The sequence below is a fragment of the Drosophila sulfurigaster genome, chromosome 2L (assembly GCF_023558435.1).
Source record: "Drosophila sulfurigaster albostrigata strain 15112-1811.04 chromosome 2L, ASM2355843v2, whole genome shotgun sequence".
In the NCBI taxonomy this organism is placed as follows: domain Eukaryota; kingdom Metazoa; phylum Arthropoda; class Insecta; order Diptera; family Drosophilidae; genus Drosophila; species Drosophila sulfurigaster.
The window spans coordinates 26,798,772-26,820,852 of NC_084881.1; the positions used below are offsets into that span (position 1 = coordinate 26,798,772).

Consider the following 22,081-nt stretch of genomic DNA (forward strand, 5'->3'; position numbering starts at 1 on the left):
AAGGCAGGCAGCTAACCAACTTGCAACTCAATAAATATTAAAAGGCAATGCTCCCAGTTGCAGTTCACCTTTTGCACTTTGCCATAAAATACGCATACGCAGCGTGCGCCTCTCGTTAGCAAAACTTTTGCCAGCTGAAAGTGCACCTCTCTTTTCCTCTTCACTCTCTCTATCTCTATCTCTTTCTATCTTCGCACACAACGGAAGTGCAGTGCACTGTGTCATGACAAATGATTTGAAATATTCCCCGGCACAGAAGCATTTTCCATTTACCTTCTCTCTCTCTCTGTCTGAGTTCCTGTTGCTCTCTCTGTCTGTGCTAAAATATTTAAATATTTCGTTTGTTTGCCTACTAATTTTGCACAATTTACCCTAGGCACTACACAAAACTAAAACTAAAACGAAATAGAAATACGAAATAGAAAACTGAATACAATTCATGTGCATATTTAGTGACGTTCGGTTTCAGTTCTTGCCATTTATTTGCTGTTGCACAAAGCCCCAACTCTCATCCCCAACTCCCATCCCAACCTAAAACTCTAGGCCACATTCCCTTTTTATTATGTATCACATTAGTTTTCCCTTTGTTTTTGCAAATTTAACACTTTAACTTGCAAGTTATTGCTTGAATTGAAAGCACAAAAAGTGAGAAAAGAAATGTGCAAAACATTGTTTAATAAATAAAGAAATTGCATATCAACATTTATGAGGTTGATGAATAACTTTTTGCTACTCTTTTCTATTGATTTGTTAATTGAATAAAACATTTAAAATTGCAGTTAACATAACATAACTAACATTAATTTTAAATTTGAATTATTCATTCATTTAAAAAACAAAGCAAATATATAAAGTTTTTGTTAAAGAAATTTTTGATTGAAAATTATATTAATGTTCACTTTTTGATGAGAAATTAAGAGTAAATAAATAAAGTTTTTAGTAAGCACTTTAATTGCAAATAACTAACTAAGTTTTTGAATAAAAATAGAATCAGATTAGCACAACTAAATATATTTTACTTTACTTTTTCTTAAAGTAATGAATTTGAAAAGTTTATTGGTTCAAAAACCTGAGGTCTTTAAGAAATTCTTTGAGTTATTTTATTTAATAGTTTAATATATTATTCAATTAAGAATTATTTAAAAAACAAAACTTGTATAAACCTTAATCATTTGCCTTACATTACAAAATTAAAACAAAGCTACTCACGGTCAATATTAACTAATTATTCAATGTGGAAACATTTTAAGAAAAAGACACATTTCCAAATAAAAAACAGAACTACTCAAATTAAATCTTAACGAATTATTTGACGTAGAATCATTTTTAGAATAAGCCTCTATTTATACCCAATCCAAAACTAAGCTAGTTATGCGCAATTTTAACATTTTATTCAATTAAGAATTATTTTAGATGTGACCTAAGAACAACCATATAAAGTTGCTCTATTTTTTAAAGCAATGTAGAATGATTTTAAGAAAAAGCCCCAATCAAAAACAAAGCTATTTATGTGCAATAATTAGCTATTAAGTTACAAGTGGCAAACAGCAAATCTTGTGCAACATTTGTAATTTGTAATTTCAAATTTCTCTCGCACAAAATTGTATTACAATTGTTACCTAGAAATAATATATTTATGCAGTTAGTTGGAAAGTAGTTTCACTCTTTTACTATTTCTCTTCTAAGCTTTTGCATTTTATTTGGTAATTTCGAAATTTACTCTCAAATGATTTCATAATTTCAGCTCTGGGCTGCTGCCTTTGGGAACTGAGCTGAGCTGAGTTGAGTCAGAGTCAGACAGACAACATATTCCATTTCATTTTGTTTATTGTTTTAAATATTTAAACTGTTTGCGTTGCTGCTTTGTTGAGTTCTCGTTGTTGTTGTCATTGCTTAGTTTGCGGTTTTGCTGTTGCCAGGCTGTTAGTTATAGAGTTGTTGTCATTGTTGTCCTAGTTGTTGTTGCTGCCTTGGCTTGTGCAGCATTTGCGCATAAATTTAAATAAATTAACAAAACACATTTTACAACAATTACACAGGCATGCGGCAATTTGGAATGGGGTCGATTGTCTGTGTGTGGAAAGCAAACTAGGAACTCGGGACTGAGGACTGGGGAATGTCACTTGTGCTTTTGTTTGTTGTACTTTTCATTATTGCTGCTGTTGTAATTAACACAGAAGCAGCAGAGAGAGGAGCAAGAGAGGGGAAGTGGAGGAGGCGCTTTTAGCATTCCTGCGAGAGGAGATTGCAATTAAGTGTACAATTTATTAATTTGCTCTCTTTTGGGCTGCTGCTGCTGTTTATTGTTTTAGCAGCTCTCTTTTGTTTTTTTGCTTAACCTCATAATTCATTTTGCTGTTAGTTGCACCTTTTTTTTAATACATTGTTCTATGCAAATTTATGCGCATTTTATTTAATTTCATATACTGCAATAAACCGCAATTTATGTACATTTTATTACAATATAAATACTGTCGAGTATTTGAATAAATTGTAATGAAAATAGATAGAAATTTTTAAGTGAATTCCCGCTTTGAAATGATATCTAAAGAGTGTGGTATTAATTTTAAAATATACCAAATTAATATACCGTAAAAATACTGAAAATATACCAAAGTCAATAATTGGTATATTTAAATGTAGTATTATATCATTATACCAATTAATCTAAATATCTAAAGAGTGCGGTATTAATTTGAAAATATGCCAAATTAATATACTGTAAAAATACTGAAAATATACCAAAGGCAATAATTGGTATATTGATATAATACTAGATTCAAAATATACCATAGAGAGCAAAATATACCAGATTGCCAACCAAAGCAACTAATTGGCATACAAAAATAGTTTTTATATATTTTTTACAATTTTTATAATTTAATATAAATACCGAACAATATTTGAAGTAAACTATTTTATACAAATTTTAAATGTTTCATAAATATTTAGTATATGTAAATACTGCTCTGCAGGCAACTATTTTATTCAAAATAAAATTTGAAAGCAGCAAAGAGAAAAGAAAAGTTTTCAACATGACATAATCTCAGTTGTAGCAAGTAAATAAAGTAAATTTGGCATTAATCACGTCGACAATGGAAATTTGTTTGTCAGCTTAAAGTGTGGCAAGAAATGAGTGGTAAGGGGGAAGTGGCAAGAGGTAAGAGAAAAAAGGCAAGAGGTAAGAGGCAATGGCAATAGGCTAGAGGCAAGTGGAAAATGTGGCAAGCAGATATGGCAAGAAGGTGGACAAATGTTGTCCAATTTGGCAGGCAAACGTTTTGGAAAATGTTCGGAAAATGTTTCGAGTGTGTTGTCAGAGAGCAAAGGGACAGGACAGAACAGGACTGGACGAAACAGGACACATCAATTTGAAGGCATACGCCTACGGTTAGCCGACTTGAAATGCGACTTATGTAACTTTTGACAGCAGTCTCTGCTCTGTCTTTCTCTCTCTTTGCAGGTGGGCAACAAATTTTGTTAATGATACGCAAACAGAGAGACAAGTTGGAGCAGAACTTTGGGGCCCTTCTTTTTTGGCAAATGAGTTGCGCAAAATTGTAAAGCATTTGCATTTAATAATTTGACGAGCAACATGAAGAATGAATGACAGGCAAGTTTTTCATTCGTTTTGCAAACTTAAACTTGTGTAAAGTCTCTAGCAAATGAGCAAAAGCCAAGCACATTTTGTGGCTCATTTATTGAACCAAAATAATTAGAATGCCTTGCAGTCAATTCAGTGGTTGACCAAATGTTGAATTGTTCTTCCTTTCTGCCTTCATCATTAAGCTGGCCAGAAATACAATTTCTCATTCGAGGCATTGTTCATTTCATTTGCGAGTGCGGAAGTGCTTTTAATTTATGCACAGGTGACTGGCCAACAACACTTTCGACTCGCTTTCGCATTCAGATCGACATACGAGTCAGAGAATCGACCACAAAAGTGCTTCGACTTCCATCCATTCATCCATCTAACCAACCATTCAACTATCTGTACTACAGTTAAAGGGGGGCGTGGCATGGGCGCCATTCAAATCACTCATTTCGTTTTGACATTCTGCTCTGGCATTTGGAATTTCATTAATTCTGCTAAAGCCGTTTTCCCGTTTCCCGTTTCCCCCCGCCTTTCTTTGCTTGTGCGTAATCTGTTGACCTCGACAACGATTCCATTTTTCCTATCCACACACACTTTGTTTATTTACTTTTTTTCCTCCTTTTTCGTTTCTTTTGCCCGAAGGCTTGACCAAAAATTTCGCCTGCCATTCAAAATTAATCGTCTGTTTGTCTTTCATTTGTGCATCGGGGGAAAAATGCTTGGCCAAAACACGAAGCAACAACAACATCGAGAATATTGTTTGGCCTAAAAGGTATTTTATTTTTACTCTTCTCGCCCGCCGCCGATTGACATTTCGAATGATTGATTTTAGTTTCCTGTGGGATTGCGATGCCCCACAAGTAAATATCCAGTCTGTCTAGGAAACTAGTTCAACTATATTAATTGAGCTCTTAATATGCAAAGAATGCTGAGTAAATAAAATACTAGCAAGAGGCGGTAAGTAAAGACAAGCAAGAAAGCTAGAGTTGAGTGTGATCGACTGTGAAATACTCGCTCAATACTCCATACTCAATACTCAATAAAACCATATTCTATAAAATATACCAAAATAATATACCGAAAAAATGCTACAACAAATGAGTGGAGTCGACTGAGTCAATAAAACATATTCTGAAAATATAATAATATAATATACCAAAAATACTAAAATATCACATATACTAAAAATATACCAAAGTATTATACCAAAAATGTCAAAATATGCTGAAGGCTACATTTGGTATATCGATATAATTCTATCTTATAGCCAGATAGTCGGCAAAAACAACTAAGAATAATAATATACAAAAAATACTCAAATATACCGATGGATATATTTGGTATATTGATATACTTCTATCTTATATACCATAGAGTAGAAAATATATCAGATTGTCAACCAAACCAACTAAGGAATTATAAATTCCCTTTATTATTATACAAATATACCGAAATTATACTACAAAAATACTAAACTACATCGAAATCTATTTTTGGTATATCAATATAGTTCTACCATTAAAATATACCAGATTGTCAGCCAAAAAATATACCAAAAAATACAAAATTATTCCAAAGGCTATATTTGGTATATGGATATACATAGTTTTACCATAAAGTTAAAAATATACCAGATTTTCAGCCAAAGCAACTAAGGAATCATAAATATCAAAAATCTTGACTCTTATAATACTCTTCTACCGTTTGGGGGTATAAAAATGTGGCATACGTAACGTATACGCAATAAAGGAATGAATGAAGCACATTAAGTATACGCCACATACACTTTAAAGTTGCCCACATGAAAATGTAGTGATTATATAATATTTTACCAACCAGCAGCAGATAATTGTCATCAGTTTTTTTTTCGCATTTTGATTTTTGCCGAAACACAATTAAAATTCTACGCAAATATTTTGCAGCATGCAAAGTTTGCGTGCAAATATTTTGCTGGTGGTTCAGCGTGTCGCTTGGCTTAAATAATTTGATCAAATATTTTAACTTGGTTTCATTAATTAATTCGCACCATGTGCACACACACACACACCGACACACACACACACAGAATTCACAGAGTAGATTGTTCTGGATAAATGGCTGACCGCATTTAATGTTCATTTTATTTGACCATTTCAGGATTTTTGGTCATGGAGGAGGAAGTTGCCTCGGTTTGACTCGAAGCTCTCTTCTCTCCTCTCCCCTCATCGATTGCTCATTTCGAGGAGTGGAGTGGTGGCTGGGGGCGTGGCCCGAGGCTGCTGTGGATTGAGAGAGTGTCAAGCGGTTGCTTTTTTACCGCTGTTTACGCAAGTTTAATAAAACATTGCGGCAAATAATAAATCAATTAAAAATTTAAAACAAGCTTTCAGTGGCGACAGCGACAACGACAATGCAAATATGTGTGTGTGTGTGTGTGTGTGTGTGTGTGAGTGCTCAGTGGTGCAGCTATAATCACACTTACATACATATACTCGATTCTGTGAGTGGAAAATCCATAACCGTAACCGTGATACGGCCAATGTATAAAGCGCTTTGATAGCACAACTTGGCAGCATCCGGCGCACACTTTTTTCCTTCTTTTTTGTGTGAAATGACTGCCATTATGGGTTTAAAATAAATAAGGAAAGTCTACTTGATATTATAAACTATACAATACCCTAAAGAAAGCCTTCGTAACTGAACAAAGTAAGTAAATAAAGACTTAGCTTTAAGACCACCTATTGTTAAAAAAGCAGAGAAGCTAATTTAAAGTTAACTTTTCCTTTAATTTTATTTTTTATTTTATTATATTAAACCTAGTACTTAATACTACATTTAATAGAGAAGAGAGCTGAGGCCTTCGACTAGATTTTCCTTTAATAATAATATACAGTATTTAAAAAGCTTTGACTTCCAAAACATAACTATCTCTAGTGGAGATCCACAGATTTAAATTTGAGTAAGAGTTCATTAAACAAATATTTCAGATTTACTTTTGACTAAGAACTCACTGAGATTTATCTTTAAGTTTGAAAAATATAACAGAATAGTATACAAATTTGTTATTAGTAAAGTATTTTTATGTATATCATAGTTACTTGATTTTAACATTAATTTCTGTTGAATGTTTAAATAGATAAAGTTTTTTTTATAATAGGCTGAAGTATTTTTTCTAATGAGAAAGGAAACAACAAAAAATGTGGAGCAAAAATCTTTAGCAATTTCAGATCCGATATTATATATTTCTGAGTTGGCTTTTAATGTAGATATTAAATTATTTTCTACCTAATATGTAGATATCCCTAGTTCTTATATTTTTAAACAGCTTATTAAGCTATCATCATTTTTTTTATATGAACTCATTAGGTATCTTTTCTTTAATAAAATGCTGTAGTATTCTTTTTTTTAAATGTAACTGAAAACTTTACAAACCTATCTATTATAACTTTAATTTCTCAGTTCAGTATCTCCTTTTTGCTCAAACAAAGTTTGTAGGGTATTGAAAGGAAAACAACACGAGAGTTCGCTCATTTTGAAGGCGCGTTATTAAATGAACAGTTTCTTCTTCTTTTTGCTATGTGGATATTTCTTTTTTTTGTTCGTTCATTCGTTTGCCACGCTCAACAAATTTTACAACCATGAATTTTGTTGTTTTTGCTGTAGCAACACCGGTCAAACAATTGGGCCTTAAAATATTCAGCGTAAATGAGAAAAGTTTTTTTTTTTTCGGGGCGTTTTGTTTGTTTGCATGTTTTCGTGTTACGGTCGAAATTATTTGCAGTGTTGCGTAACGCGACGCATTTAAATGAAATGAAATGATGGCGGCCAACAGATTGTTTAATAAAATGCCAGAGAGAGAGTCTTAAATTAGACTTGCAACTGGCAACGCAGTCTGTAATTTGGAAAAGCATTCAACTAAGCTGCAGTTGGAGGCATAAATCAAAGTTACTTTTTTTTGCGGCCAGTGTTGGATAACGCATCGCGTGAGTTGTTGTTATAGTATTTATGGAGGAATCGTAATTGCTTTGCGGGCAGTCATAAAGTGTGTGTGTGTGTGTGTGTTTGTGGAATGCTTTTAGGCAGTCGCCCAAAAATCGCTTTGCGATTAGCTTCGTATCTCTATTAGAGGCCAAGTTGCAGCTGGAATTAGCCAAATGCCAGCTAATTAAAATTGTAAATTTTGAACTTTTCATTAGTAGAAGCAGAAAGGCAAATGCCAAATGACCAGCGTGCACGTCATGCCACACACAAGAAGGTGGCAAGGTGGCAAGGTGGCAAGGTGGCAAGGTGGCAAGGTGGCACCCTCTCTCACTCTCTAAGGCTAATTCTTTCCTTTTTGGATGCTATAAATAACAAGACGAAGAAGGGGGGAAAGGAACCAAGTCAAGTGAAGCAAATTGAGTTCAACAAATTACACCTGCTACGAAAAGTGTTTGCAGCAAATGTTGCAGCGAGAGTGTTGCGTTGTTGTGTTGTGTGTGTGGCAACAACAAGTGTTGCTTAATTACGTCAGCGGCAGCCAGAAGTGCACTTGAGCATGCAACGCGAGAAGAAGAAGAAGAGGAGGCGGGGCACAAGAAATGCCAGCATGTCCTTCATTTCTCCTTGCCATTCTGTTTAGTTGACCGGAAACGGAAGGCGCAAGCCAACAACAACCTGAACAACAACAACAATAGAAAGCAGCAGCAGCTGCTGCCAAATTAAACCCGAAATCGTTTGGCATTTCCATTAACCAAGATAGTCAACAAAACAGAAAAGAAAACAAGAAAAGAAAAAACTCTTCTAAGCCAACTTCTTTTTGTGTCGCACTTTTCTTAATGGGTCAAAAAACTGGGCTAACAATGCAAACAATAAATTTATTTCGATTTCTCACAAAAAGAACTTGCATAAATCAATTTCCCACAGAGAGAGAGAGAAGAAGTAGAGAAATGCAACGGAAAACATTTTATTGCTTTGTTTTTCTTTTAGTTCGTTTTCTTGGCTCACAACGGAAGCATTTTGCCCCCAAAACAACTTTCAACAAGAAAAACAAAAGCAACAACAACAAAAAAGAAGAGACGCAAAATACAAATTGCATTTGAAATTGAAATGAAAATTGAAATTACCATAAAGCCAAATGCCGAAGCTGAAAACTTTATCGATATTTGCAAATACAACACTTTTTTATTGCAGCTGCCAAATTGAATGATGAGCTCTGATTTATAGCCACGTTTTAGTTTCGCAAAATGTTAAATCGCAATCGATTTCTGCTCTAACATATTTAAATCTGATTGATGGAAAAAATAATTGGTATTCGGTTAAATGCAATTGATTTTTGATAGATTTGACCAAATGCTAAAAATTCAACTTTTAAAATAATCTTTGAAATCAATCATTTAAATAGAAAATCTTTTCCATTATTTTGGCATTCTATGGATTGTTTTTTTACTTTTCTAAAAGAGTAAATATAGATAATTTGTATATTAAACCTTTAACGAAGTTTATAGGTGTGTTTCTGGTATTAAAAATACCACAAAAAATGCCTTTACACCATTAGGCATAATCTTTAGAAAATATACATTGAGAAATTAAGTAAAATCTGATAAATATTTGAAAATAAATCAGAAAACTAACCAATGTTCTACGAAGTGCCAATTTCACTTCACTAAACTAATTACTATTTCCTTTTTTTAATACCAAAAATACTAAATCGCGAATTTCATTATTTCATTTCTTTTTCTAGTACCCAACACACCAAACCCCACATTTCACTTTACAAATCAATAGAAATACTATATTTATCCTTTTTTAATGCCAAAAATACCAAATCACTTTACTAAACAAATCAATTGAAATACTATTTCCATTTAATTTTAATACCAAATATACCAAATCGCGAATTATATTTTAATGATTACATTTTTATTACCAAATATACCAAATTGCAGTTTCACTCTTCTGAAAAATCTATAAAAATACTATTTCAATTTTTTTAATACCAAAAATATACCAAATACCTAACTTCACTTTACTAAACAATTTAATAGAATTACCACATCGTTTTAATTTTTAATGCCAAATATACCAAATACCGAATTCCACTACACTAAATCAATTGAAGTACTATTTATTTACCTTCATTTAATACCAAATATACCAATTTCCAATTTATTTTTCTGAACAGTTCAATAGAAATACTATTTTCATATCTATTCAACTCATCTATACATTTTTATGACTTTCCTAACCATTCCTTACTAAATAATTTTAACTAATCCATTATATTGTATTTATAGAGATGCTTTCAATTCACTCACCTCATCTTTGCCCTTGACGAGACACATTTTGGTATCATCCTCCGGCGACGTCCATATCAGACGTTGCTGTTCCGCGAGATCGTGTATGCTTAAATTAAATACGGTATTTCTGAAACATAGAGAGAGAAAGAGAGTGATAGGTATATAAGTAATAGATATAGCTATTTATACAGCATTATTGTGAAATTAATTTTAGCAAAAATGCACGTGAAACGTTTTGAGTGGTTGAACGAACGCTTGGTTCAGCTTGCGGTTTTGTTAATTAAAATATTAATTAAAATTCATTTGACCTTTGAGCCACAATCAAACACGCCTCATGCTGGGTCAGCTTGTGCTTCTTGTGCTAGAAACTCAACCTGAACCCTGTGAGCCAGTAATGCGAAAATGTATGCAAAAAATTCCAAAATTCTCGTTAATACAATTTTGCCCACACACAGAAACATACACACACAGGCAAGCGAGCTTAACGAGTGTACGTGTGTGTGTGAGTGAGTTTTAAACCAAAATATTGTGGCACAAGGGGCGGCAAGGCGAGACATGTGAGGTAAACAGAAATTTCATAAAATCAACTCATTGATTATTGAAACCACAACTACGTGAGTGTGTGTATGTGTGGACAGGAGAGACTGTGTGCATGTGTGAGTGCACTTTGGTCGAATATTTTATGGCTGCCGTGTCATGCGGCAAAATGAGACTGAGAGGCAATCGAAGTCAGGCCACCTACGAACTGGGAGAGAAGAGTGGGAGGAGAGGCAACGACAGCAACCTTATCGAAACTTCCGGCGCTTTTTGGGTTGAATGCAGCAAAGAGTGCGGAAAATTTAAAATAAATATGTAGTTAACTTTGCATAGAAGCAAAGGCAAATTGGCACAAGCGTGGAGTAGAAGAGAGGGGGTGGGGCCAAATGATGCGGTTAAATGTGAATCTCTCTCTCTCTCTATTTTTGCTTCTATCGGTAACAAAGTTCCGTTATGCCAAGCAGTTGTGATAATATTAAGAGACCCTTTTCGCTCTTCAAGTTTCAATTTGAAAACAGCAAAGCGAAGTACAGCAAAAGATAGGGAAAAAAGGGAATGGATGATAGCGTGTGTGCTAGAGCGAGATGAAGTGAAAGTAATTAGAGTGGCTTGCTCGCCGCATTTAAAAGTCTCTCAAGCAGCTTCTGATTGCACTTTGCACTCTTTCTGTCTCTCTTTCTCCATCTCGCTCTTTTCGTGCTTACCTTTGGCAATTTAGTGCTGTGCACATGTTTATTGAAGCGCCCTCTATGTGTGACAAGCAGTGCAACAATGTTTAAGAGCTTTGTTGGCGCTCTGCCATTGCAATGTTATCCACTGACGTTCCCAAAATGTGACACTCCATGTGTGTGTGTGTGTGTATGCGTGTTTGTGTGAATATGTGGTGGCGTGACCAATGCAAACAGCGCATGGAGAAAAAATTGCACATTGTCCACTTTGTTAGGCAGTCGAATAAATGCATGTGATTGCAATGCGCCCAATGTACCAACCCGGCCGCAGGGGAAAAAGCACACACTGCACATCACATCACAGCACAGCACAGCACAACATAGCACAACACAAACTCTCCTTCTCGCATGCACTCTTTTCACTTGCCATTGTTTGGCAATTATGCAGCGCGTTTTAATTATGACAACAGCGAAACAAGAACAACAACAACTACGATGCAAACGACAGCAACGACTGGCGACAGCAAAAGCCAGCTTCAAACGATGCGAGTGAGAATGCAACCCTGTGGTTTTACAGTTAAGTTTGTTCGCTGCAGTTTACACTTTTGTTGTTGTCAGCTGCGTATAAATATAAAATGTGCTGAGCGAAATTAGCATACAAGTGGAGTGGTAACGAAAGCACGCTGCAGGTGGCGCTTTAACGTTCAGTGCCAAAAATGCATTAAACGAAAAAAAAGTGGGAGCGAAAGGGAAGCAACGACAAACACACACACATAGTAGAGCTTAAAATGATTTTACTGCTTTTCAACTTAAAGAGAATACTTGTAGATAACAACATGACTCAACAACTCTCTTGAATTTGTAATAAGATTTTTATATAGCAGCGACATTGTTTGACAAGTTTAATCAATAGAATATAAATGATAAGATCAAGCTAATAGATAGTTGTTGACACACTTTTTATTGTATGGTGAAAATTAGGACTATAATAAATATTAAGCTACAATTTTAAGAGATTATTGCTGCGGTTTCATAATGGCAATTGCTTGCAGCAGACTTTCCCAGCTTTCCGCCCAACCAGGCACAACTCTCTTTGCATTTGTATACCATTTATCTACATTAGGATATTCGCTGATCTTAAAGTTCATAGCCTCGAATGTGGACACAGTAGCCAGCAATGATATATCAGCAATAGTTAACTTGTCACCAGCTGCATAAAGCTGATCCTTTAAGAAAGTGTTGAGGAAATCAAAGGCCGCTTCCACTTTCTTGTATTGCTCGGGATCAGCTGGCTGCTTAAAGCGAAATTGAGGCACATAATAGTCGGTGAAGGCTTTCATCAAGACACCGCAGTCAAAATGAAGTCGTTGATTGACCAACGCCTGCTGCTGCAGATCTTTGGGGTACAGCGAATTATCTTTGCCGTACTTTTGCACCAGATAAACGAGAATAGCACGCGATTCCCATAGAACAAAACCATTGTCCACCATAGTGGGAATGGTGTGTTGTGGATTGATCGCTAAGAACTCTGGTTTAAGAGTGTCACCAGCTGTGAGACTTATGCGCTTTAAGTTAAACTCAATGCCCAGAGCTTTGGCTGCCATCAGAACAGCTCGGCAAGGCGGCGAAGCAGGTGCGTAGTACAAATCCATAATGTTTCACTTGGAAGTTAAGAGCGTCGACTAAGTTTAAGAGATAACCGTAGCGCCTTTTTATAGCAGCGGCTAGTCAAGCATATTTGCTAGTCATCATTATTTGCAACACTCTTCGTATGTTGTGAAATTCATACTCTTAAACTACGTGAAGACATAACTACGCCAGAGCGATAACAGCTGTTAAGTTATCGCCGGAATTAAACATCACAACCAAGTTCATAATAAATAGTAAAAGTAGTAATAGTATATTCTACTCTCCTAATTTTTATAACATAACTAAATATATGCTATTATCGACATTACTCTTTAAAACGGTCCAGCAGAATAAACACAACTAGAATTGCACATTGTGCCCCAGTTGTGTAGACTGCTTAACGCACACAAACATACTAATGCAATGATATTTACGCACTCGCGAGAAGAGCACAACTAAACAGCAGCCCAAGGGCAGAGCAGTGCAGCGATAAAGATAAATGCAGGCAGGCAAAGAGAGTGTGTGGAATAAACCCCACAGCGAATGAACGGGTGAACGAGCGCCAGAGAGGTGAAAAAGAGTGAGAGGGAGGTGTGGAGTGCATGGTACATACATATATAGAACGCATTTGGCGTAAAAACCGCGCTCATAAATATTTTACACACGGCAGGCAGCGGTGCATTGTAGTGGCTGTAGTTGTTGCAGTTGTTGTTGTTGTTGTTGTGCCTGCAAGCAGTGCAACGAGGCAACGATTATGTAGGATTTTCACTGCTTTGCACATGTTGTGTTGTTGCTGTTGTTGTTGTTGATGATGCTGTTAGTGATGCGCATTTAGCTGCATTGCAGTTGTTCAACTTTTGTAACTTAAACGCAATTCACGTATACGTAAAGAAGTTTACGTTAGTGACTACACACGTAAGCCAACTAAAGCAGAGTTGTCGATAGCTGCAATAGCATTAGAGTTTATAGACTGCATTTAATTGAATTTCGTCCGCTCTTTTCCATATTTTATTTGGCGATGCAATTAATCCGTTTAGCTGGCGAGTGTTATGCAAATGCACTTTATGCATTCGAATAAAATGTGCAAAATATCGGGCGATTTATCCATGGTCCACAGAAAACCACGAATCATCGACAGACCGCAGAGATATTTGCAACATCAAATGCCTCGTTGCATTTCGATGGTCGAAGTGCTCACAGCATTTGCCTGATTTGCCTAGTTATCGCACACACACATACACATTGGCACACACATACGAACACATTTTGCAATCATGTGAATTCAAGTATTTATGGACCTATTATGGGGAAATGGACGCCATTCACATTTTTAAATATTTAAATTGGAATGTTTGCGCCAAGTGGCATTTCAAAAGCCAACTTTAACAATTTTTATAAAAATGAAGAAATGAAGAATATAAATATATATTTTATTCCGACACATTTTGTGACCCATTCACATGATTTTGCCATAATTTTCAAATAATGTGAAGCGAGTCATCGTTTTCATTACTTTGTTTTCGCGTCTCGAAACATTTCTTGGACCCTTTTCATGTTTGAAATGTTTGCAAAGAGCAGCAAAACAAAAGCCACATGCACATAAATAACAGCATTGTGGTTGACGGGCTTTCAAAGACGTTAAAACTGCACGACAAAGGGCGAAGGAGAGAGAGAGAGAGGAAGAGTGAGCAAGCGAAGTAAAGGCAATGAAAGATGCCATAAAATAGATTGAGGCAACCTTGCGGCATCCCAAAAACAAATAAAATACGCCGCCATTTTGTGGTTTGACCCACAAAAAAAAAAAAAAATAAAAGTATCAAGTAGACAAAACATGGCATCGAACACAAAAGAGAGTGGAGAGTGAAGAGAGAAGAGAGAAGCAACAGTCATAGCGAAACATGCAAATTGCTCTTACGACGCGTTGACGTCGCAAATCTAGTCACAGCCTCCCTCAAGGCGAATGAAGCGAAATAGACAGAAGAAGAAGAAGGAGAAGAGTAAGAAGAAGAAGAAGAAGCACCCTCGAATGTAGAATGACCTTGGAAATGTATCCAACGCGTTTTGCTCATCATTATCCCAACACAGAGTTATCTGCTTCTGCTTCTGCTTTTGCTTTTGCTTCGCGTGTGGCCAATAAAATGCGAAATTTATTATGCACTGCCATATTTATTACACTCTGCGTCTGTGTCTGTGTCTGTGCATGGCATCCAAATACGATGAATATAAATTATGCATTTTTTCTTCGCCCTCCAAATCTGATTAATTTTCATATTTTTTCATTTTTTTCTCTGCTGTTGCTTTCGCTTTTGCTTCTGCCATTGTCACATTTTGACGAGCGCAAAAAAATGGCACATTATATATGTATATGTGTGTATGTGTGTGTTTTTTTCTTGCTTGGGAGAGAAATTTAAGCATCATTAGCGCCATTTGAATAATGTTGATAATTTATTTGTTATGCCACTTATAGATTATTTATTAGCCACAGGCCAATAAAAAAATAAGCACTGCATTATGTACTATATAAAATACATTTTTTAACAGCATGCTCAGCAATTTGTTTGTAACCTAAACTTAACAAATAATTGCATATTCGAGTTACACAAAAAATTGCGTATCAATTACGATTTTCTTAGTCATATTTTACTGTAATTCGAGAGAAAGTTTCATTGAGTGAATGTGTTTCAGATTCAGAAAAGAAAATCTCAGTGATATTGAAGCATAATAAGTGATGTATGTGTAACACACACACACACATATTCATTTTACGCTCTCTCGGTGTTTCTAACAACTCTCTCCCTTTCGTGATGTTAGTTTTGCTCTCTTTGTTACTCTCTCATCTCTGTACTTCCTAAAATAAAATTTGAGGAAAGCTGGCAATCTTGATTAGAGGTGGAAAACTATCGATAGTGGCTGCCATCGATATTCGACCATAGTCAATTTTGAGCCATCGATAGTCTCATCAATTGACGCTGATAATATCGCTCGACATACACATGTTGAATTTTACGGGTTCTATTACAAGTTTGACCTTTTCAAATACTTTCAGTACTCGCCTATTTGGCACAGAATCCTAAATAGCACCGTCGATAGTGCTTGGGCCACTATCGAAAGTGTCTGCTTCTATCGATTGTGGGTCGATAGTGCCATCGATTGTTCTCCACCTCTAGTCTTGATCGATAAGCGAAAACAAATGGACAGACATTTCACACACATTTTTATTCAATTTTGTGCCTCCCACAATAAGTTTTAAATTTGTCTAGCAAAACTTTCTGCTTTATATTTCATTAACAATTCACATTGTTCTTTAAAATATTTCCCGCATTTTGAGCTTACTTTTCTTTTGGCCAATTATAAAAGCCACACAGATTAGCTTCGCTTCGCAAACTAAAGTTTTGTTGACCAAAATTTGAAAGTTGAAATCTTGCTCGCAATTCGATTAGCAAAAGTTTTTTTTTTTTTTTGCAAACAAAATAACTCCGAATGCAGTTGCCAAACTCAGTGACAAATCTCGCTATCAGAGTTGCTTGCCACTTGCCACAAAAGCCAAGTTGCAAGTTGTGTTTGCCTGCCATGAATTTCTCACCTATTTTTTTTTTTTGGTGCACGTGTTGCAATCGATTCGCTTGCAATTGAGATGGCAAATTGCGGCACTTTGCGAATGTGATTCATTGCGAACTGTGAGAAGCAAGCTGAAAGCTGAAAGCTGGCAGTCAATGCCAATCCCGGTCTGAAACTCAACTCTGCCATTGCCAGTCAACTTTCAATGTCACACGTCATCAAACTTTGCGCTACTTTGGCAGCAGTTGCACACACAGGCTGAAAGCATTTCAGCTTCAGCATCCCAAACACCTCGCTTTCTCCTTCTCCTTCTTCTTCCCTCTTCGACTGCACTTGAGGCTTGAAAAGAAGTTGACTTTGGTCGGGCACATGCGATTTGACAGCCTTTGTTCGATTTGTTCCCTGCTGAATTGTTCCCTTCCCCACTGCTTCCCTTTTCCTGCACTACTTGCTATTTCCACACGTTTGACGACCAACTCCAACTCGAGCTCGAGGCGCTTGCCTCGGGCTGACATAACGGTAAATGGCTTTTCTGCATTGCCAAAAGCTATGCAAATCAAGCATAATTTTTGCATCCATATGGCAACGCCTCATGTGCTTTGCCTCATGTGTTGCTCGGCAGCTGGACAAAGTAAAATGTGACTTGGCACTGACTCCTTTTGTTTCCCTCACTCTTCACTCTTCCTTCTTCTGTCTGCTTCCTCTTCGTGCCGTTGCAGTCAATGCACAAACATTGTCAAGGCATTTCTGTCTTGCCTAGCTGACATATCCATTTCCCGTTCTTATTAGCAGCGATTAGTTGACAGTGTTGCCACCTTTTTTAATATCCCTAAGCTAGTTCACTTTATTTCTTTTTTTTTAATCTTAATCCCTCTATAGTAGTACCTCTTAAAAATGTTTCATTATTAATATATTTTTTGTAAGTTGACTTTTGGGTTTTTGCTAGAATGACGGATCTTATTATTAGCGTTGCCACCTTTTTAATTAGTTAATTATGATGACAAAATATGTAAGTTTGATCGCCAGAATGCTACTGGTGGGATCTTAATCATATTTTCATTCAAAGAATAAGTGCATAATAACTACATCAATAATAAATAATATATTATTGCATTTGGGAAAAGCGTTGCCACTTAATTTAGTACATTGTCATTCGAAACTACTCTTCACTTCAACTTCACTTCAACTACTCTTGCATATTAATACAAATTATTCCTCAACTAAAAGCTTATGCACTTAATTTCTAGCAACAAATTTCAGGTTATCTGGTTATAATGAAAGTCTGTCTTATTTTACGGCAGTGTTGCCACTTAATCCCTGTCATGCATATCTATTTGTCTCTGTCTAACACAGCGTTGCCACTAAATTTACTCCTTTGTCATTCTACATAACATTTCAACTTCTTCCATAAATAATAAGATTAATTATTCCTTAACTGAAAGTTTATGCATTTCATATACCAACTAACTCCAGGGTATCTCCCTGTCATCCACATCCCTCTCATTCATAAAGCAGCGTTGCCACTTGCTCCCAACTGATGCATTCATTCGCCTAGCTGTCAGTGCCATTGGTCACCCTCTGATCCCGTCTCCCCCACCGAGTTGGAATGCTTCTGTTTTGGCATGCATCGTATTGACGGTTTGAATTTCATGTTATTGACCGACGTTTTTCTTTTGAGCCTCCCTCTGCTCTACCTCTGCTTTACCTCTACTCTCTGCTCTCACGTATTTTGCCTTTGCTTTCCCATTCCATTTGTGATTCCCTCGTCAGCACTCAATGCAAGCAGAAAATGTCCAAACTGTCAAATGCCAAAAAGCAAAATGTGAATGCGAGGAGTTTCCAGCTTCAGCTTCAACTCCAGTCTGGACAGAGAATGCAGCTCTGAGCTGGAGGTTGAGATGTGAACATTTGGCATTCGGCATCGGGCATCGGGCATCGCCAGCATGCTCCAAGCTCACCTCTGGCCATATGTGTCACCATCTCTCTTTCTCTCTCTCTCTTTCTCTCCCTCGACTGACCGCCGGCAACATGACAAAGCGAATTGCTTTTGCCTCGAGTCCAGTCCAGCATTCTGTTGCCTGTTACTCTCCTATTCCCATTCCCATTCCTACTCCTATTCCTATTCCTATTCCTACTCCTATTCCTACTTCTATTCCCATTCCCATTCCCATTCCTATTCCTATTCCGATTCATAAGCGTGATTAAAAGTCCAAGTACAGCGCACTCAGTGAGTCAATTACCTCAAACTCTTCTCTAAACTCACCTCTTCTCCTCCTCTTCTCTCTTGGCTACATAAAATATTAGCTACAGGTCACTCATTTCCAATTTGTCAGGCTTTGCTCGCATTTCTCCCCAAAAGGAGAGCTTTTAGTCGCATCAAAGGCTGCTTTCCACCTTCACCTCTGCTAGATTTCTGATTTCTCGTATCATTTGCAAAACGTTTGCATATTTTAAGCATCAAAATTCGGCACCAGTTAAGAGAGAGAGACCAAAAACTTGTCCCTTTTGCTCGTCGTCGTCGTCGTCGCAAATTCAATTTGCCTAATGAATGCAATATTAATTACTTATAACAATGAAGCTCAATTCAGTCTCTGTTGATGCTCTTTTCTCCCCTTTTGTGCTGTTCTGTGCTATGCTAAGTAATGCCTCAAGCTGCTATTATTATTATTATTATTATTACCAAAAAGTTTTGCTCGCATTTGCATAAAACGACAAAGGAAATTTTGAGCCCAGCATGCGAATAATTCATCATCTCATGTCTCGGATGTGACTGCAAGCCACACTAATTAGTTTAACATGTTCGATCGACTTTTTCACCAAGAACATAACGAGTTTTCTTTAACCAAACAACAATATGCATTTCACATATCGATTGACAAGTTGAAGAAAGCTGCATTACAGTGATTCAAGTGATTCAAAATTCTCTCTGCCATTTTACGCTCTTGAGAGAGTAATTTAAGAGGAAGTGCATAGGAGAGAGAGGGACAGCTATAGTATCAGTGAAAAAAGAATACAACGATAGCTCAAGAACATTAGAACTTTAATTAAGAGTGATAGAAATAATTTACTTCAATTTATACTAAAAATTAAAGTATTCTGCGTAAGTCAGAAATCAACGTCATCATAAATGCTATTTCTTTGATTCTTCACTAATGATTTATCATATAAAAAGTATGACTATCGTTAAGAAAAATCTAACTTTAATAAGTAACAAGTTATCCAAAGAGATAACTATCGTTAAGAAATTGTGTAACTTTAATTAGAAACAATTTATATATTACAAACTGGAGAGAGAGTAATTTATGAGAGAGGTAATTATGAGTGCATAGGAGAGAGCGAGACACTTATTGTAGCTTAAGAAAAGAAGATAAAAATAGGTGGAAAAAAAAATGAGAACCTTAGTTAAGATGACTTGAAATACAAGTAGTCACAATTTATATAAATTATTCATTCTTAAAATGTTTCTATTGCATCAACTTATTATAATTACAAAAAGAATTCAATGAAGTTTGAAGAAAAAAAACCTAAAAAAAGCTAAATTCCAGGAAATCACAACAAAGAAACATTCTTACAAAGTAATATCGATTCAACACTAATTTCTCAGCTGCAATTTGCAATATTTTTCAGTGATCAAAAGATCACTGAGATGACAGTAATTGTTAGTTAGAGATGGCAAAGTTATCGCATGACACAGAGTTGCCAAGGCAGCCATAGAAAATTGTATTCCACACATTGTGCTGCTTTTATATACAATATATATAATATATATTACTATATACATGAACTGGCATTATCTAGGATGCTTTAAGAGGCCCCACTAACATCATTGATGCTCCATTGTGCTGACACTTTCGTCTAAAAATTGCCATCGTCTCCTCTCTTTCTTTCTGTCTTTCGCTTTCAGCTGTCGAGTGGCAAGGTATCAGAGAATGAATAAAGCTAAACAATGCCCAGTAGGCAATAGCGCATAGTGTGGCAACAATGGAAGCCTCTTCTTGCAACGCCTGCTATTGTTAGTCTAGATGGAGAAGAAGGAGGAAGAGGGGAAAGAGGAAGAGAAGCGGTAGCGTGTGGAAGGACATTTGTTTCACAATTCAATCTACAATCTGCAATCAAGACGAGAGCGAGCAAAAAAGCGAGAAAGAAAGAGAAAGAAAGGGAATGAGAGAGAGAGAGAAGCAGAGAGTGTGCATTGCGTTGCAGATTAAAATCAGCCAAGGCCCAAGGAGAAAACTCAGCGAGTGAGGCGCCTTGATAAAATTCCACTAAAAATTCATTTTGGCTAGCCGCGAGTTCCATGAGGTATGCAACACAGAGAGAGAGAGTGAGAGTGAGAGAGAGAGAGAAAGAGAAAGAGTCACATAAAAGCGCGTATAAATCGCTGCAAATTAGCTGGCGATTGTTGTGCACACACACACACACACACACACACACACACACACACACACACAGAAAGGCGAACGGAAATGAATTTGTGGCGCAAAAATGATTGTTGCACAGTTGCACAAAGGCAAGCGAAAGAGCGAACGAATGAAATGAAAATGAAAATGAAATAAAAGATGGACGCAACAAAATCGAGCATACGACGTGTGTGCCACTTTCCCTCTGTCTCTGTATGCGTGTGTGTGTGTGTGAGTAAACGAATTTGCGCCACGCCAAAGGAAAATTGCATGCAGCAAATTGAATTGCCCAAAACACTGCACAGTGGATCGCAAGAGGAAATTAAAAATATATTCCATACAAAGTGATATTTCCAATTTGAAGTTGAATTTTATCGTGTTTTATACACAGAGAAAAAATGCTGAATGAAAAGTAAATTGCGAATCTTGATTTTAAACTTTTCGATCTTAAAAAAAGGTAATCTTCGATCAAAATTTATATGCTAAATTTGCATTTTAAGATTAAAAACTTATTCAAGAATGTTTTATTCTAAATTGAAAAGTAAATTTCAAATCCTAATTTAAGATTTTGTCGATCTTAAAAACCAAAAACAACCTTGAAATACGATTTTTGGGTTGAAAAAATCTTCAATTAAGATTTTTATGCTACATTTTAAGATTAATAATGTCTTATTTGAAGATTAAAACATTGATTTAGGAATGTTTTATTCTAAATTGAAAAGAAGATTGCAAATCTAGATAAAAAAAATTTGTAATCTTAAAAAAAAGAATTTTTTTTTTCTTCAAGTTTTGGAATTCGATTCCTTTGAAATTAGAATCTACATTTTTGAATGTTTTGTTTTAAACAATCTTAACTTAAGATTGTTTGAGCTTGATTTAAGATTTTACCTTCTTGGTTCAATTTTGAAATTTTTCCATTCTTGCAACAATATTATAATCTTGAAAGTTTCAATGTTGGGCAATCTAGAGATTTTGTAGAATTTCGATCTTGATTTTAAGGCTACAATTTTTTAATTCAATTTTAATATCAAACAATTTTAATTCAAAATTGTATTCATAATTTTAGCACGTTTTTTCTTTCAGTGTAGTTGAGCTGTCTAGAGACTGTAAATGAATCAATATTGTGCAATTTGGTGCCACTGTGCAGCAGGCTCGTTGCACGCTGAAAAAGACGTTAAAAGCTAAAAAGATAGGCCGACATATGCCAGAAAGAAAGAGAGAGAAAGAAGAGGGAGACAGAGAGAGAGTGACTAACGTTGAAATGGTTTTTTTCGTTTAGCCATTTTATTTCCGCCTTTGTCGCCATTCATTCGATTGCCAACTGAAAGGGGAGGGAGGAGGGGGAAAGGGGGAGCGACAACAGCTGGCGGCACATTGCGGCAGACACACACAACACACACACACACACACACATAGAATATGTCGACTTAATGTGTT

General features: G+C 36.0%; 2 protein-coding genes across 2 annotated transcripts in view; both read right to left on the reverse strand.

The window, feature by feature from the left end:
• The window catches only part of LOC133850452 (semaphorin-1A), a 178,049-nt gene that overhangs the window by 48,594 nt on the left and 107,374 nt on the right, over positions 1 to 22,081 (reverse strand). Inside the window, 1 exon segment of the mRNA XM_062286557.1 lies at positions 9,871 to 9,979. Coding sequence (XP_062142541.1) covers positions 9,871 to 9,979 — 109 coding nt within the window.
• LOC133850456 (glutathione S-transferase 1-1-like) lies at positions 12,011 to 12,802 on the reverse strand. Its single transcript, XM_062286561.1, has one exon. The coding sequence runs from the start codon at positions 12,707 to 12,709 to the stop codon at positions 12,074 to 12,076; it is 636 nt and encodes a 211-aa protein (XP_062142545.1). The 5' UTR covers positions 12,710 to 12,802; the 3' UTR covers positions 12,011 to 12,073.